Genomic DNA, 18,191 nt, shown 5'->3' on the forward strand with positions numbered 1-18,191 from the left:
AGGCAGAGACATTGGATTTGCATCTACAGTATTTAGTACATCAGTTTCTCTGTATTTTATGCCACCTTCAGCATCTTAGCTCTCTATGGGTTTTTGCAAACTACAGGCCTCAGTTTTCTCACAAATGTAGTTAATTGTCCTCAAATTCTTATATACCTCATCATTCTGTATTCAGCAATGTTGCCTTTATTTCCTTTCTTCTTTTTTTTGCAATGTTCCATAATTATTGGGGGCAGGGGGTTACAGTTAATCCCTGTCCTTTAGTAAGTTGATCATTTTACCTCCCTTTCTCCCAAAATTAGATGTTGCTTAATTTGCAAGCTCCTGTACCCATATCTGGGTACCGCTCCCAACAACCTCTGCCATCAAATATATCACTCCCATAAACCTCTTCAGCAAGGCAAAAGCAGCAGCAGCAACAACAACAACCCTGTCCCCTTTCATCAGAGACTGTGGGAGGGAGAGAGAGAGAGAGAGAGAGAGAGAATCAAGGTGGGTGTGTGGAAGTTCCTGAAATGAATGAATGTGGGGGCCAAGAGGAGTTATGTGGGATGGAGAGACATTCAAATAGGGTGGGGTGGCTGTTGGGGGGAACAGCAGAAAGGAGGGGAATCTCCCTTCCTTGGCAGCTTCAACTTAATCTTCCCTCACAATGGTTGCTATGGGAGTTGCAGTGGGAGAGCAGTTGCTAAGGGAGGCACTGTGGTTGCCAGGCAGTTGCTAAGATAGGTACCAGAGACTGGTAGGGAAGTTGCTAAGGGCAATACCAAGGATGACGGATGTGCAGTTTCAGGGCTTGGTTGCAATATGAGAGGGGGCTGGACAGCCGGAAATAAGCCAAGGGTCTTATTCTGCTAGTTTTCAAGCTGTGTTCTGGATCACCCTTGGATTTCTCAATGAGAAAATCCGCCATGACACACAAGCTTATTTGAAAAACATGTTGTCTGTCACAAGCACCCTTGCACCTGCCCTATGCAACCCAAAGGGAGTGATGGGTGAGTCCTAGGCTTCTGAAACGAACCCGAAACATGCGTAACCGCACTGAACACATATTCTTTGTCTTTATCGCCATCTTTCTTGTCTTGCCCCTGCCCTGGTTGTCAAATTTTAGACCGTAAGCTTTGCAGGGTAGGGACCAGCATTCCTGTAGTTTGTAAGAGTGCCATGTATATTTATAGTGCAAATAGAGCATAAATATTAATATTATAGGGCAGGTTCTCTATTCATCATGTGGGGCAGTTCTGAGGACCAAGAAGTGTGTGTGCATCCTAAACACATACCCCCACACACCCCAGTCCTTTGCAATCTACAAGAGTTCCTTTGCAAACAAATGTTGAACATAGAAAAATGCTTTATATCAAAACAATTTGCCCATCTAGTGCAATATTGCTTACTCTGACTGGCAAGTTTTCCAGAGTCTCATGCAGAGGGCCTTTTCATCACCTCCTACTGAATATATTGCCACCCTGAGACCCCTTAGGAGGAAAGATGGGGTATAAATAAAATAAAAGGTAAAATGGTAAATGTCACCTTGATAGTTAAGCCCAGTCAAAGGCGACTATGGGATGTGGCACTCATTTTGCTTCAGGTCAAGGGAGCTGGCGTTTGTCCACAGACAACTTTCTGGGTCATGTGGCCAGAATGACTATACCACTTCTGGCGCAACAGGACACTGTAACAGAAACCAGAGCGCACCGAAACACCTTTTACCTTCCTGCTGCAGTGGTACCTATTTATCTACTTGCACTGGCATGCTTTCGAACCGATAGGTGGGCAGGAGCTGGGACAGAGCAACAGAAGCTCAACCTGTTGTGGGGATTCGAACCGCCGACCTGATCGGCAAGACCAATGGGCTCGGTGGTTTAGACCACAGCACCACCCGCGTCCCGGTTTTACCTTAACCTTAAATAAAATAATAAAATGAAGAAATAAATATTTAAAATGATGTCTAGAGGGATGGTGATTATGAACTGTAACAAGACTGAGAAACCTCAGGCCTGGGAGCTCAATACAGCCTTCTAGGGCTCTCTGTTTGACCCTCGGGATTCTCCCTGGGGCACACACCATCCCCAGCCAGGCCCCCACTCTGCAGGCTACATCCATTCCTGCCTTTGCTTTGCACCCTCACAGAGTGGCTTTGCCCAGCTGGAATGCATCCTTGAATTGTGATAATGCCTCTTACTTTACCGGATTGAGGATAGAAAGGGGTGGACATGTGTAGAAGCTAGGCTACTGTATGGAGATGAATTTCACATTTATTGGTCTTTCCACTTTTGCATCTGGCCCCACCCACCACTGCCATGTGGCCCCCAGAAGGGAACGTGGCCCTTGAGCTGAAAATGGATTCCCAACGCTAAACAAGAAGTTAAGGTGTTGTTGTTGGGGGGGGGGGGTATGTGTTGCTGAGTGTAGCCCGTAAAAAGATGCTTCCTGGCAGATCCATTGGGCACTCCAAGAGAGGCAAAACATATTTGTGGGGTTTCTCACAGGACTGTGTTGCCCTACCACTAGGCAGAATGAGGTCTCCACCCCAAGCAGCTGATTTTGGGTGCTTTGAGAAGACACAAATTGTTATTTACTAATTATTACTGCATTTTTTTATTCCCGGGAAGAGGGTGTTTGTGGGATCTTATTGGGTTACAAATTATCCTCGTCAGCCTTGGGCATTATGCACACTGGCATGTGTGTCTCTGTGTGTGTTTCCACTTGTTGTTTCACCTCAAGGAGCTGAACAACCCCAGAAACACAATGAACCGCCAACTCTTAATTGCCCACCACTCTAAAAATCTCCAGTAGCAGGCGACATAAGAAGTTCTGCCTCAGGCCCTGGAGAGCTGCTGCCCACCAGAGGAGACAGTACTTGAGCAGATTTTTTGGCAGGCTCTGCTTTCTAGAGTTGGGTGGTCCATGAAGTTTCCTTGGGGGTCGGTTGCCATGGGAACGGCTGAGGAAGTAGCTGCCAGCAAGGGGCTAAATATGGCAGTTGCTCGTGGAGCAGTTTATTCCTGAAGAGCATAGAAACGCAGAGAGGGTCATCTAGCCCAACCCCCTGCAATGCAGGAATCTTTTGCCCAATGTGGGGCTCCAACCCATGACCTTGGGATTAAGAGGCTCATGCTCTACTGGACTGATGGAGCAGGGAAAGGGAACAACCCTCTGGCCCTCCAGATGGGGTTGGACTCCCAACTCCCATCCAGCGGATGGCGAGTGGTCAGGGTGATGGGTGTAGGAGCCAACTCCTGGGGCCAAGGTCCCAAGTTCTGCCTCCTCAATAAAATATTTGAGGGTGTCAGCTCCCAGCCCCCAAGTTGATGGGCATTGTCATTAAATTGGTCTCTGTGTGCGTGCGTGCTGTATCTTATGATCTATAATGCCCCCCCCCAGTATCTAATTCAAGTTGGCAGTACAGTGGTACCTCGGGTTAAGTACTTAATTCGTTCCGGAGGTCCATACTTAAGCTGAAACTGTTCTTAACCTGAGGTACCACTTTAGCTAATGGGGCCTCCTGGTGCCTCCGCGCTGCCGGAGCCCGATTTCTGTTCTCATCCTGAAGCAAAGTTCTTAACCTGAAGCACTATTTCTGGGTTAGCGGAGTGTGTAAGCTGAAGCGTATGGAACCTGAAGAGTATGTAACGTGAGGTACCACTGTATTTATTCAATAATTTATTCAAGTTGGCACCCCTAATGATGTGTGTTGGGACCCCCAACCACACCACAGGCCCTCCACCTCTGCTGCAGAGGAGTCTTAGCATGGTTCATGGATGGGGTGAGGAAGGAAATGCTGGCGTAACCAATGGAGACGCAGGAAAGGTCAAGGTGAATGCTAGGGAGGAGCAGTTGCTAGGCCCGTTGCTAGGGAAGGAGGTTGCTACGGGCACCGGGGCAGGGGTGATCTCGTAGGGGTGGTCCCGGTGGGCGAGCCCATGCTGCAGCGGGGGGGGGGGGAGAGGTGTTGATGAGCTCGGCCCCAGTGACGCTGCCCCCCTCCTTTTACTGCAAACCTGCGCCTGGCTGGGGCGCCTTCTGCAGTGCACGTGTGGCCCCCGTGGGACTCAGGGAGGGACCCTGGCTCCCTTCCCCTTGTGCTGTAATGCACTCGCTCCCGAGAGTGGGGCGGGCGGTGGGGGGCGGCTGTTTATACAGGGCCCCGTTGCCCATTGCCGAGATAGATGCATCAGCCGGGGGTGGAGGGGGGGGGGGGGGGCGTCTCTTTATGCAGCGATGCCTGGCCTGGTGCTGATACGAGGAAGGAGACAGACGTCAAAGGGAGGGAGGCATCCCGGGCCGGGTGGAAGGGTGTGCCCGACGGGTGCGCGGGGAAAGGGAAGGGGGGGCACCCTAATATTTTCCCGGATGTCTCCGGCAGCCTACGTGCACGGGGAGGAATTAGGAAAACAGCAATAGAGGAGGCTGCACAGGGAACCGGGCTGAGGCAGAGGAGGGACCACAAGTGACTGGGGAAACTGGAAGAGCAGGCAGCAAGCTCAGAGGACTGGAGGGACTGCAAGCCGTCAGGTAGAGATGAGGAGGGGGGTGAGAGAGGGATGGAGGGGATGAAAGGCGGGGAGGGAGGGAGAAGAATATTGGGGGAATAGGCTCAAGTAGGGAGGAGCGATTAAGGGGGGTCGTTGAGGATGAGGAGGGGGTAAATACATGGTTGGAGACAGATGCCCAGAAATATTGTGGGTGGGCTGCGAATGTGGAGAGATTTACTGGCCCAGAATACAGCAAAACAGAGCTAAGACCTTAATTTCTGGGGTGGCGGGAGGAGGAAATGAGAAATGTAGCAGTGGAAATGACTGAGTCAATGGGGCTTGAAGCCAGCCGCCCTCAGAAAACAAAGCGAAGCGGCAGAGGAATGGCTAGGTCTGTGTAGCCGCGGCCGAGCCAAATCCTGAATGAGGTGCACCTGGTTAAGAGCAAGGGGTTAAAAGGGCACCCGACCAATAGGGCAGGGGTCATACGTTGAAGAATGGGAAGGCTGCAAGGAGCTGCCTGTGGTGATAGGGTGCGCTAAGCCCACCTGAAGATGCCCTCTATCATGGCCGACTGGGGTCTCCATGGCCTTCTCTCACCACTCCTCCCTGACACCTCGTCTTGGCGCCCTCGGCCAGAGCCCACCATAGCCGTGCTGGGCTCCCTGGCCTTGCTGTTTGTTTGGTACTGCTACCGCGTGGGGAGCGGGCAAGCGGCCCCCGCCTCTCACCAGCAGGGCATGCCCACGGAGGAGCGATGCCCTCGCCGTGCCCTCGGGAGCGACGCTGCCAACCAGCGCCTGTACCGCAGCCTGCGAGACTACGCCAAGCGCTACTCTTGGTCGGGCATGAACCGGCTGCACAAAGGCATCCGAGACCAGGCCCATTACCAGCTGGGCGAGCGCCTGGCGATCCAGAAGCCCAGCGCCTTCTACCTCCCGGACTTGCCTTCTGCCCCCTACTTCCCCCGCGAGTCCCAGCGCCACGACGTGGAGATCCTCGAACTCAGCTTCCCGGCCATCTTGCGAGAGTTCGAGGGCATCGCGTGGGACTTTGCGCCTGGAGCGCCAACCCCGCGGGGGTGGACGGCCAATGCCAACCCTGGCTGCCATAGCTATTACCTCTACCGGCAAGGGGAGTGCGTGGCGCAGAACTGTCGCAGCTGCCCGTGGACGTACCGGGCACTCAGTGCGCTGCGCACCTTCGTCAATGCCAACCGCTTTGGAAACGCTTGCTTCAGCGTCTTGCAGCCTGGAACTGTGCTGCCCGGGACCTACGGGCCAACCAACACCCGGGTGCGATGCCATTTAGGTGAGCAAATGCTGGAAGAACAGCAAGGCGGGCAAGATATGGGGGCTTCAGTGTGTGGGGAAGCTTGCAAGGCCAGAGTCTTCCACCATGCATGTGTTGTCCACTAGCTGGAAATTCTTGAGTCCCTAAACAGGAGGCAGAGGACTTCTGTTGTTTATAAGCATCAGAAATAAGTACCCCTTAGGGGTCATTTTAGGGCTGCAATATATAGGGAATCGGTGCCCTAGAGCAATCAGCCAACTAGAAAATCTGTTAAATTGTTTGGAATAATGCAAATACTTTCCAAAAAACATGCAGGTGGAAAGTGGCATCATAGAAGAGGCATTTCTTCCTGTGCGTGGGAATGCTTCTTCCAGTAAGATTTTGGCTCTGCCGTAAGACACTTCTAGAAATCAAAAGAATGCTTTCTTTCTCTTTAGAACTATTGTTTTTATATGCTGAAATGTATGATGATTTACACATCAATTAATCTGCTAAAGCTCATACAGTTAATTAACAATATTTCTTTAAACAGAGCAACAGCCCTAATCACTTTATGGCAAAGGAATCTCATAAGACCTTTTTAGTTGAGAGTTGGCCTTCAGTCTGGGAAACTCTGGTGACTTTCGATGAGTCACTGGCTGCTTCCTCACTTTAATTTCCTCGTATGAAAACAGAAATAATCATCTATCTTGCAGGGTCGTTGTTAGGTTCAAACATTAACCATTGTAAAGCATGTAGTAGTAGTAGATTAGTAGTAGATTAGTTGGATATGTGGAAGTGGAATAACAGTAGACTTGAAGTTGCCTTCAACAAGAAAATGTAATGGTATCACACAGCTGTTCAGACCTTGAGTGTCATTCATTCATTTATTTATTTTAAAAAAGCAAGTTTCTAGCTCTCAGGTATATTTGAAAATATGTGATATTGTCAAAGAGCTCTAGTATGCATAAGGCAAATTTGTATGCCCTCATTGCCCCTGGTTCCTTCCTTCCTTCCTTCCTTCCTTCCTTCCTTCCATAACCTTTTATTGGGTTTAACAAGCAAGGCTCATAGGAATAATAAATGAGACAAATAAATAGACCAAGTCCTGTTGCACCCATTCTGATCTCCGGTAATGGCCTGGTTTGCCTGTCATAGTAAGCCTGACTGTGGCACAAAAACATTGGCTTCCGAACACGTCACAGAAGGAACAGGAACTTGCACCTGCTGTGCTCTTCCCTGAACTTTTTTTGGGTCAAACCAGACAAGAGCTCAGCCAAGGTTTGTGTTGTTCAAACCTGGGGTCATGCTTCAGGTCTCTTCTCTTTAGCCACTACCTCTAACCGTAGGGCCTACCTTGCCTACAAATCATGGTTAAAGGTGAGACACCCTGACCATGGATTTGGACGGCACGCTACGCTTACTTGCCATGCTGTGATAACTGAAAAAGCCAGTGGGCTACAGGGAGCAAAATGGCTGCCATCTCCTCCTCCTCCTCTGTTTGCCCCAAGCTATGGTTTGGCCTTCTGTGACGTGTGAATGCAGCCTATGCGTCACTCCTCCCCAGAAACCTTCTGCTACGTCTCACCCACATATTTCCGTCTTGCTCTGTCATTTGCAAGTAAAATCAGGCAGACAACGCCCCCAATTTCCCGCGAAGACTCAGATCAAGACTGTCAAAAAAATTATGTAAGTGCTTTGCTTTTTGTGCCCATCCTCTCTCTCTTTCTTTCTCTCTCACCCACCCGCCATGAAGTCTTTTCTAGAAGGAGCTCTGCATATGAGCATTTTATCCACACCTTTCAGGAGAGAAGCAGCATTTCCTCCTGGGAAGGAAGAAAGCAGCGAGGTGGGCCTGCAAAGGCAACAGCAGGGCCTTCTTCGGATAAGAGTGTCGTCCGCTTCCCAACCCAAAGAAAGCCAGTAACCAGCAACTGCCCTGTTGGAAGGAACATCTGATGCCATCTCCTGCACCATTAGCGCTGGTTGCTTTTTAAACATATCTTAATTTTTTTCAGTGCTTTGAGGTGCTAGTCAAAAAGTGAGCTCTAAATCTGCTGAATAAATACACAAACTTAGGAAGCTTCCTTGTTACAGCCACCTCTTTCTTCCATTTCTAGGGCTAAAAGTACCTCCTGGTTGTGAGTTGGTTGTGGGGGGTGAGCCTCAGTGCTGGTCCGAAGGATACTGCCTCCTAGTAGACGACTCCTTCCTACATACCACGGCTCACAACGGTAAGAGAATGGCTTTACGGGCTAAGGCTACACATCTGATGCCCTCCAGATGTTTTGAACTACAACTCCTACCAGCTCCAGCCAGCATGGCCAATAATCAGGGATGCTGGGAGTTGTAGTCCAAAGTATATGGGGGCATTAAACTGAGTTTGCTCCCCCCCCCCACTCTTTTTTAGAAATCGTAGCAGGGGTTGGGCCTGGGGAAATTATACACTCAGCCTCAGTTTCCCAGTCTGTGAAATGGGAGGGGAAACATTCATGTCACTGCAGATTTGGCAATCTGTTTGTCAGGGGGTGGCCTGCCTTACTGCCTGCTCCGCTCACCCATATGACTTCTCTTAAAGAGGTAAAGGTAAAGGGACCCCTGACCATTAGGTCCAGTCGTGACCGACTCTGGGGTTGCGGCGCTCATCTCGCTTTATTGGCCGAGGGAGCCGGCATACAGCTTCTGGGTCATGTGGCCAGCATGACTAAGCCGCTTCTGGCGAACCAGAGCAGTGTATGGTACCTACTTATCTACTTGCACTTTGATGTGCTTTCAAACTGTTAGGTTGGCAGAAGCAGGAACCGAACAACGGGAGCTCAGCCCGTCGCGGGGATTAGAACCGCCGACCTTTTGATCGGCAAGGCCTAGGCTCTGTGGTTTAACCCACAGCGCCACCCGCGTCCCTTAAAGAGATATAACCTCTTTAAAAATAGTAGGGAGCTGACATAATGCCATCCTGCTTGACACATTGATGGCTGATCACCTATGGTCAATCTTTACTCACCATGGGCAACCAACGGTGTGTGAATTTATGCAGCTGAGCTGCCTTGTCAGGATTCTGTGACGCCCTCACAAGATTAAGGATCTTTCACAATTTGAGGGTTACAGATAACTCTAACCCTATTTGTTGCAGGTTCTCCCACTGATGGCCCACGGGTGATATTTATTGTTGATCTCTGGCATCCCAATGTGGCAGGACCTGAGCGACAGGCGCTAGACTATATCTTTGCCCCTGGTCGGTAGGTGTCTGCTCAGGATCAGGTATTGTAGCCAAGAGGGGGGGGAACCCCATAATGCCACCAATAGTGTTTGCTGCTCTTCACAATCATCAAAGCCTCCCACAATATTGCCTTGGAACGGAAACTCTTATTTTACCATTGTGCAGACTGTACTGGGGGGGATGGCCCCCCCTTCCAACTTTGGAGTTCTGCATCTGAACTAAAATCTACGCAGGGATGTATCACAGATGGGGCGGCGGGGCTCCTTTTCTCTCTCTCAGTGTGATGCTGTGACCTAAAATACTTGTTCTAGAGACCTTTGTGACATGGTATACGTTGGTTCCTCTTCTTGCCATTCTGTTGGTGGTAGACGCTGATCTGGACAGATTCTTGTGGCTTGTTCTCATCTCCTGTGAGTCTGGGGTTATTCAAGCGCAAGTGCTGCTGTCTACAGTCCAGGACCAGAAGGCCTCTGAGATCTACTGAAGTTCAACAATCCTGATTTTAGTAGCATGGACTTCTCCAGTTTTTTTGGAAACGGGTGGGTTGGGGAAGAGAAGCAAGCCAAAGTGAGCACTATTTCCACCTGTCTGTGGTCATTTATTAATTCCCACCCCGCATCTGTTACCGCGACGTTTGTGTGGCAGGATTTAATCCAAAAAAGCCTTGCTAATTAACCTGCACCCCCAATAAAATAATTAGAACCCTCTGCCTCTTGTCTCAATTTTTCTCTACTGTGAGGGGTAAAAAATTCAGAATCCTCTTTACTATTGGCTCAATGTGAGTTGTGAGGCGTGGCAGAGCCACAGGCCATGAAGGAAGCAAACCGTGGCCTGAAGTATTGCTGTCACCCCAACATTTAATAAATGCCTCAGACTGGGACGGCACTGCTCAGAAACTTTGACAAAATCCAGTCAGGGGAAAATCTACTAATTGGATCAAGGACGTCAATAGCCTGAGGGAGCAATATGTCACTGCGGATCTGCATGCGAGTTATTAAAATAATGGGTATGACTGTATGCATGGGAGGGGCGGGGAGAGAATTATTGGCGCAGGCCTCCACCATGACCAGAATACTGACACACAGAAGAAGACAAGTCCTTCTGCCTGCCTTTTACATCCATATGTTTTGCCTGCATCCCTATCTTGCCGGCTGCGACTTGGAATCAGTCTCGACAGCCATCCACCCGGTTTGTGGCTGTAACCCAAAACACACTTGAGGGATGCAATCCTAACCACATCTACTCAAAAGTAAGTCCCTTTGAATTCCATGGGGCTTGCTCCCACATAAGTGGGGTTAGGAATGCAGCCTTTACCCCACTGAGGGCAGGATTCAAACCAATGGCTTCAAGTTACAAGAAAGGAGATTCCGACTAAACATCAAGAACTTTCTGACAGAAAGAGCTGTTCCACAGTGGAACAGACTCCCTCGGGAGGGTCACTGTGTTTTTTTAAGCAGAGGTTGGATGGCCATCTGTCATGGATGCTTTAGCTGAGATTCCTGCATTGCCGGGGGTTAGACTAGTTGACCCTCGGGGTCCCTTTCCAGCTCCACAATTCTATGATTTTATGGACACGGATAGACTTCCAAGTAAACATGCATTGTAAGTGACTTGGGGCAGGCTTATTAGATTTCAATACCAGCTTCTTAAAAAATTGTTTTTTTAATAATGAAAAGTGGCAAAAATCTGCTACAGGATTAGAAAGAAAAATCGCATCGCATTCCCTTTAAAAAAAACAAGACTTTGACTTGATCTGTCAGAGTCTGACATACCCAGTTTTCTTCCCTGTTCCTCCTGAACAAGCTTTTTCTGCACCTGCCAGAAAACATCTAACAAAGACATTTGCTTCCCGGCACATACAGCTCCAGGAGCAAGAGTTTCATTGCGTCCTCAACCTGCCACAGGAGGTGGGAAGAGATAACAGCTTGCCCCACACACACCTGCTCATGCTGCTTTCCTGGGTAGCAGTCCGCAAATTTTGGCTGGCCTTGATAGTCACAATGTGTATGTACCAGGAGCTTCTCCAAGCAATACTGTCTGGTGTTGCTGTCCCTGACCTTGCATCCCTAAAGACAGCATGAGTTAAGGAACAATCCGCTGCTCTCCCTCTCCAGGTCCAAGCGTGGGGCAGAGAGGTGAGGGGGTGGAGGTTTATCGCTGCAGGTGCCCTGTGCTTCAAAGGCCCTCCAAGGCCTTCGAAAGCAGAGCACCACTGTGGGGAAGACACTCCGTACCCTCACCAAACTCTTAAGGTCCTAAGAACAAAAACAAGAGAATTTAACAAGTAAAAACAAACTCGCTAGCTTTTATTTACACTCAAATAACCCAAAGCAAGTGCTTCCTGCCAGTCAGTGCAAGATGCAAACCAAAGTACATTGTCTGACCCAGTGGGTCCGTCCAGCAATTTCCTTCCCCTCGCATTGAATCCATGAGTCCACAGTTCCACTTGGCCTGAAATGATTTTAAAAGGTCCCGTCGCCTCCACTGCACTCAGTATTTGCGCTGGCGCAGGAAGAGACCTGGTGGCCGTTTTGGAGTGGGTACATCATCTGAGTCAAGGTCAAAGAGGTCTCGGCCCGTCTTCATTATCTGTTCCTCTAAGACTTTGTGGCGCTTCATATCTGACAGCACCTTGTCCATGCGAGCCTCCCTCTTCTGGCTCTTAGCAGAGGTCCCTGAAAATAAAATAAACACCCGTTAGGATCTGTGGACTCAGTGGGAAGTGTAAGTTGGGTCCAGGTTTTTTTTTTTAAAAAAAATGAGAGGTAGGTTTCAAATACAAGGTGCCAGGAAACCATTGTTCGTCCCTAAAGGTAAATATAAAGGTAAAGGGACCTGACAGTTAAGTCCAGTCGCGAACGACTCTGGAGTTGCAGTGCTCATCTCACTTTGCAGGCTGAGGGAGCCAGCGTTTGTCTGCTTCCGCCGACAGTTTTTTCCGGTTCATGTGGCCAGCATGACTAAGCCGCTTCTGGCGAAACCAAGGCAGTGCACGGAAACGCCGTTTACCTTCCCGCTGGAGCAGTACCTATTTATCTACTTGTACTTTGACGTGCTTTCGAGCTGCTAGGTTGGCAGGAGCAGGGACCAAGCAACAGGAGTTCACCCTGTCACAGGGCCTCGAACTGCCGACCTTCTAATCGGCAAGCCCTAGGCTCAGTGGTTTAGACCACAGCGCCACCCTTGTTCTTGCCTAACTAGATCCAAATCTACACTCTGTTTTCCCAGCAGTAAGAGGGTCTGCATGTCCCTACATTTTGCATAGGTTTAAAGTTTTCCCGTCTCTTCTTTGAGGAACTTTAAAGTATTTTGTAAACAGCTTTGAGATTTTTTCTCTCTAATTAAGTGGTGTATAAATTTTACCCAATAAATATATAAGCATGCTACGTAGGTCTTCCTGTCCATGCCCTTCTCCCTTTCCTAGGTTCCTGTCTAGACCAGGTGTGGAGAACCTTTGGCCCTTCAGATGATGCTGAACTACAGCTCCCATTATCCCTGGCCACTGGCCATGTTTGATGGGGCTGATGGGAGTTGTACTCCATCCAGCAAAATCTGGAGGGCCACTGGTTCTCCCCACTCCTGGTCTAGACAACAGAAAACTGTCAGCCAATTTGCCTTAACTTTTGTAGGGGAGTCTCACATGTTAAACCTCTTGGGCAGACGTAAGGGACTTCAGGCAGGATTCTCAGAGCAATATTCTGGAGTCCTGGCATTTAAATAGGGATGGAGAATCTGCAGCCTGTGAGCTGGATCCAGAACATTGTGGCATTTCTTCCAGCATGCCTGAAGAGAGCTTTATATTTGTGGATCAGATTGCCTGACACCTGGGCCTTGTGAGCACCTTCAAAGCTTTCCCCAAGTGAGAAGCTGACTTCCTTTTCAGAGAGGGGCCCTTTTGAAAGCACATTCAGGCCAGCTGACAGACAACCTTCAAAGGTCAGATGTCAGCAGGCCTGATCCAAACTTTCAAAACACTACAAGAAGGAGAGGCGACCTTAACTTTTTTGAGGTGGTGGTGGATTAGTGGGTGGGCCAACGGTCCCTGATTGAAGTGGGAGGAAGGTTCCCTACCTCTTGGTTTGAGAGAGGGGTGTCAGAATTGTGACAGAAGCAAGCCAGAACAGGGTGCATGAGAGCATGATCTAAATTCTGAGGTTGCAAATGGGGCTCCTCAAAAGAGAACAAGGACAATCAAGCATGACTCCAGTTTTCTCTGGAAAGTGTGTGTGTTTAGGGAGAAATCCAGTCGTCCCAATACAGCCAGGGTGGGCGGGTGGCTTTCAACATACCAGGAGTTCTTCGACGATTGATCAAGGAGCTCTTAGGGGAGGCAGGCTCATCATCGAAGTCAAACTCCGTTGGCACGTGGGGCCTGCAGCGAAGAGAGAAAAATGGGAATCCGCCCAGCACCAGAGCCTGTAGCCCCTCCCTCCTTTCCCGTCACCAGCACCATCTCAGATTTTGGATGCTTCCCCAAACTCCCTTTTCAAGTCAAATATTACCCCTCTCCCCGCAAAAAGAAATACATGGGCTCTCACTTCTCTTCCTCCTCTTCTTCCTGGTTCTCCAGCTGCCCATCAGATTTATCCTCATCTTCGCTGTCAGGCTCGGGGGTAGGGTTGCGCCGGGGTAGGATCTCTGCCTGGATCTCTAAGGTCCCCTGGGCAGCAATGAGCTCATAGAGGCGCCGGATCTCCTCAGGGGGAGGCATCCAGCTGTCTGGGGACTCCAGTTCCTCATCGCTGCAGGGGACGCACCAATCCTCCTCGGCCGATTCGTCTCCCTTCGCCGACTGCTCCCCATCTCTCTCCCCGGCTGCGTCATCTTGTTCCTCAGTGGTCGGAGGTAGCTCTGAGGCAGGCTCATCTTCCACTGCCAAGGACTGCATCCCTGAGGTGACTTCACCTTCCTCCACAGTGCTGGCCTCCTCCATGGCTGCTGGAGAGACAGAGGCCACAGAACTGAGAGAGGCAGGGCAAACAGGACCCTAACATAACCGGGCAAGGACCTGCCTGGTACAAGACGGCGGCCATCTTGGGAAACCCCTACAGCAAAATGTGAGCTAGTGTGGTGCAGGAGTGTGGGTGGCTGGTTGTCCCTCGCCGGCAAGATTATCTTTCTCTTTTAGCATCAGAGACTCCTCTCCAAACTTTCACATCCTCCAATGAAAGTTTTCTTGGGAGCGCAGAGATGGGGCTCAAAAAGATGAATTGCCAGTGTTTCCAAACTAACTCCTTAGATACACCTCTCATAGTTGCCTGTTGTTGAGGGAGTAAGGTTAGCTGTCATGAAAAGTGTAGAGAAAAATTGTATGTCCTGGGAAGACTTTTTAGGCCTCCTCTTTCTTGCTACCTCTGCCAGCAAATTCAGAGACATCTTAGCTCTGTCTCTTAACACCTTTCAGATCAATAATCCCTTGATGTGCACCAGCCTTCCCATAAATGATGAAGTGGAATTCGCCCCTGTTCAGAGGAAGCGCCCAGATAAAGATCTCTTTGAAGTTGCCTATTGTTATTCATTCTGCCATTCTGCTGCAAGAAAAACCAGGAAGCCTGTGGCTCATGCCAGGGTAAGAACAAGGAGACAGAGGCCCAAAAGGGGAAGGTGTCTCAGGATACACCAACCAGACCTTATATCAGACTCCAGTCCACTGAGAGATGAATCAAGGTTCTGCTGGCCCATCCTTGCAACCTTCATTTTGGAGAAGACCCTCCCACAGCTCCCAGTGTATTCCTGGTCAGGGGGGAGACATGATGCCATGAGGAACAACCCCCTTCCCTCTAAGACCGTAACTCAGAGATGCTCCATCCAGAGAACCTGTAGAATCAGGGAACCCCAAAAGCCCTACAGGATCCACCCCACACCCCAGATCTGGACGCAGACACCCTGACTTTGTGGTCTTATAACTTCATTAAGAGCAGCATAAGCCAGTCCAGAGCTTTACTCAGTTCTGAGGATCCAAAAATTTAACTCCTCCTGAGGGAGCTATGTTGCAGTAATGGTAATGGGAGAATTGATTACAAAAAGCACTAGGGGTGGGGTTTTGAAGTCCTGAAGTCTCTGCTTTAGACTCCAGAGACAAGCTCCTTACAATCAACTCTGAATGCCATGAAACTGCAAATACATACATATACTAGATAGGACGACACTAGCAAGATGAGTCAGATAGCGTCAAGCCATAGTCAGTGTTCTCAACAGGTAAATCCATTCAGGAAGGCCATTCCCCCAGGTTAACTTCCAGATGAGACATCCTTGATTTGACTACCTGCCCAATCTCCCAATCCCTAGAAGCTCTCTCATTTTACCCAATCGTCTTTCTGACCCTCATGCTGGTTCCTTCTCACTGGTCACATTTTCAGTTCCACTTGACTCACTTTAGATCAGGGATGGGTAGCCTAAGGCCAAAATAACCCCAAAGGGGTTATTTAACCGGCCCACGAGCCACCCCGGAACGAAGTCGTCTGCTTGGCAAGTCCCCGCGCGCTGTGCTAAAGTGGCGCAGCATGGTGCAGGCATTCGCTTCCGTGGAACCGGAAATTGCGTCTGTGCAGACACAGACGCCAGAAATCATGTCTGCACATCCACAGACACCGGAAATCCATCTGCGCAGATGCTGGAAATCGCAGGCATGATCCGGCCCATGGAGGGATCTCCGCTGGAGTGAACCAGCCCAGGCGAGGTAAACCTTGCCGACCCCTGCTTTAGATTAACAGTCCCCTGAGGTAGTGTGACCCTATTTTGGGGATCAGCTGGGTGGCAGTTTTATAAAGGGCCCCAAATATACATGTCTATTGTCCCCAAATTTAACATATCCTTTTCTCCCAGCAACCTGGTAAGCAGCTCACTTGCTCTTCAGCGTCAATCTTCAGGCTTTTGAAAACCCTGACTGGCATCATTAGACAGCTTCCTTGCTGCTCAGTACATTGGCTGTCAAGCCACAGACCTCGCTAGACAGCTCTACTGCCAAGCCCAGAAGACTGAGAATAGGCCAGCAGCCAAAGAACAGTTCTCTTGCCAGGAAACTCAGTTTTCCCTCTTCCTCGCTCTCACTGCACTTAGGCAATCAATATGATCCAGGAAGTTCTCCCACTGCAGTAAAGCTATATTCCGCAAACATTTAGTCCTTGGGCTTGTTCCTCACAGCTGCTCATAAGGACCTCCATTGTGGGTTTTTGTTTCTAGATGGCCCCGCAGACCCAAACATCACACTGGCCACAACAACAAAAAAATACCTTTTATTAGGAGCCCAAGCAGGGGCAAAGATCAGCAGGAAGACCCTGCAGAAAGTCCCTTCCACTGGAGATCAAAATCGATATGCAGAGAAGTAATGTCTTCACAACTGCGGCTTCCTAAAGAGGATGGTCTCAGCCCAACCCTGCAGTGATTTAGAAGGCAAAATATTACTTTTCACAAAAGCCCCTTAAGAAACTCAGACATATAAGCTCAGCGCCAAATGGCGCCTTAAACATGGGTTACGGTCGCCACAGCGGAATGTCTAGGCGCCATCCCCCCAATGAAATTTGTTATTATTATTCTTCATTTCATTTCTATATCACTTTATATTATGCATGTAAAGCAGGTGCTTTGCCCGAGCCACAGGCTCTCCCTCTCTTTCTCAGCTCAGTCCTTCCCTCCTGCAAAGTGGATGAAGACGATACTGAGTTACCTTACTGGACTACATAAGGATTGCTACTAGAATAACTAAATGACTGTATGTGAAGTACTTGAAAGCGTAATGCAGGTATTTAAAGCAATATCCTTTAATGCAGGGATGGGGAATTTGCGACCTTCCAGATGTTGCTGGATTATGGCTCCCATCATCCCTCACTAATGGCTCTGCAGGCTGAGGCTGATGGGAAGCCAACATCATCTACTCTACACGGCAACAGGTTTCCCATCTCTGATTTAATTTAAGTAAACCACTCTCAGCTACCACACCAAAGCATAAACCAAATACAAGGACAATATTGTTGAAAATGCAGCAAGCAAATAAAGTTACACACACATCAGCTTGGACATTCCAAGGAAAGCAGATAGAAGTTTCATGGGCAATGATCCCTGCTTTAGCTTTCTTTCGGAGTAGAGATTGCTGGAGACCAGTGCCGTTTTTTAAATATTTGGTTTATTCCCAAATATTGAGGTAGAGGATAGAAGATGGAGGCAAACAATATAACCACTGCTGCCAGGCAAGGACCTTAAATCAGTTGTCCAGTGAGCAGAAGCTTCTACACCTTTCTCCCACTGTTTTCAGAAAGCTGTCATTTCATCACAGTTTCAAGCAGGAACCCCACCCCAACTCAGAACTAGGAGTTGCCATACATGCCACTTTCCACAGCCTCTTAAATTTTCTTACAGAAAGTTAATGGTTGGGAGAAAACTTCTACTGGTATTCTGGACTGCCAACATACCTGATAGCAGCTATAATATTAAACTAACATTCCTTTCTTCCGTTGCTTTTATTTTTTTACTCCAGTCAAGAGCAATCAGGGCTTGGCATTCGGCCTATGCTAATTATTATTATTTTTTAAGAGAAGTGTCTTGACCATCCACTCTGGAGAAGAGCTGTGCAGCTAACTCCAAAGCTATATCCTTCTTTTAGTTAAGTATGACCATGACCCAAAGTTATGCATTTCTCACGGCCCATTGAGTTCAATGGCGGAGTTAAGCCCGAACAGCTACCCGTAAGTAAGTCACCCCACTGAGCAAGGCATCTTGCTCCCTTGTATTAATAAGTAAAAGAGGACATTGCACGAGGTTTTATACTTTTGCTACTGAAATCAATCAATCCACGGCACTCCTAAAATGCTTAACTTCGGCTGGATCATGCTCAAAGTCAACTAAAAGAAGATCTATTATCTTAGGATCCTGCCCCCCTCCCCTTTTAATTTGTTTAAAAAGTCACTCTGCACATGCTCAAAGACACTTCATCGGATCATTTGTTCCACGGCTCGGCACTAAACACGAACCACGATGGCCGATTAAGTCTTGCGGGGCTTCATCACGGCGGGTGGCCAGGGAGGGAAGGAAGGGAGGAGACTCGTTCACCCACCCGCCGCGGGTCTTATCCGGACCTCGAAGCTCGCGCGCTTCCCTGCCATGTCGTTTTCCTTCGCCCCGGACCAACCAAGGATCAAAAGCTGAGCGGCGCACAACCGATCACCCATAACCAGCCCACAAAAGCCGACTGTAAGAACAATCGATGGCTACTGCTGCTGCTGCTTCCT

The 18,191-nt window shown here is 49.1% G+C and overlaps 2 protein-coding genes across 5 annotated transcripts; one reads left to right on the top strand and one right to left on the bottom strand.

Moving 5' to 3' along the window:
* Nucleotides 1–3,697: 3,697 nt before the first annotated feature.
* On the top strand, nt 3,698–9,674 carry ASPHD1 (aspartate beta-hydroxylase domain containing 1). The gene is made up of 3 exons (XM_083707514.1): nt 3,698–5,786; nt 7,868–7,981; nt 8,881–9,674. Exons 1-3 carry the CDS (start codon nt 5,030–5,032, stop codon nt 8,988–8,990), a joined length of 981 nt encoding a protein of 326 aa, XP_083563640.1. The 5' UTR covers nt 3,698–5,029; the 3' UTR covers nt 8,991–9,674.
* A 1,578-nt stretch (nt 9,675–11,252) lies between these two features.
* Nucleotides 11,253–18,187, bottom strand: PAGR1 (PAXIP1 associated glutamate rich protein 1). 4 transcript variants are annotated; one of them, XM_083710425.1, is made up of 5 exons: nt 18,017–18,187; nt 16,200–16,342; nt 13,506–13,902; nt 13,257–13,339; nt 11,253–11,642 (listed from the first exon to the last, which is right to left on the bottom strand). In XM_083710425.1, the coding sequence occupies exons 3-5, from the start codon at nt 13,898–13,900 to the stop codon at nt 11,458–11,460; spliced, it is 663 nt and encodes a 220-aa protein (XP_083566551.1). In that variant the 5' UTR covers nt 13,901–13,902; nt 16,200–16,342; nt 18,017–18,187; the 3' UTR covers nt 11,253–11,457. The 4 variants fall into 4 exon arrangements, with proteins under 4 accessions (XP_083566551.1, XP_083566550.1, XP_083566549.1 ...); XM_083710424.1 differs by having other exon boundaries at nt 13,506–13,905; nt 17,934–18,187; XM_083710423.1 differs by having other exon boundaries at nt 13,506–13,905; nt 18,017–18,154.
* Between the last annotated feature and the right edge of the window lie 4 nt (nt 18,188–18,191).

The sequence above is a fragment of the Podarcis gaigeae genome (assembly GCF_964106915.1).
Source record: "Podarcis gaigeae genome assembly, chromosome: 13".
NCBI lineage: Eukaryota > Metazoa > Chordata > Lepidosauria > Squamata > Lacertidae > Podarcis > Podarcis gaigeae.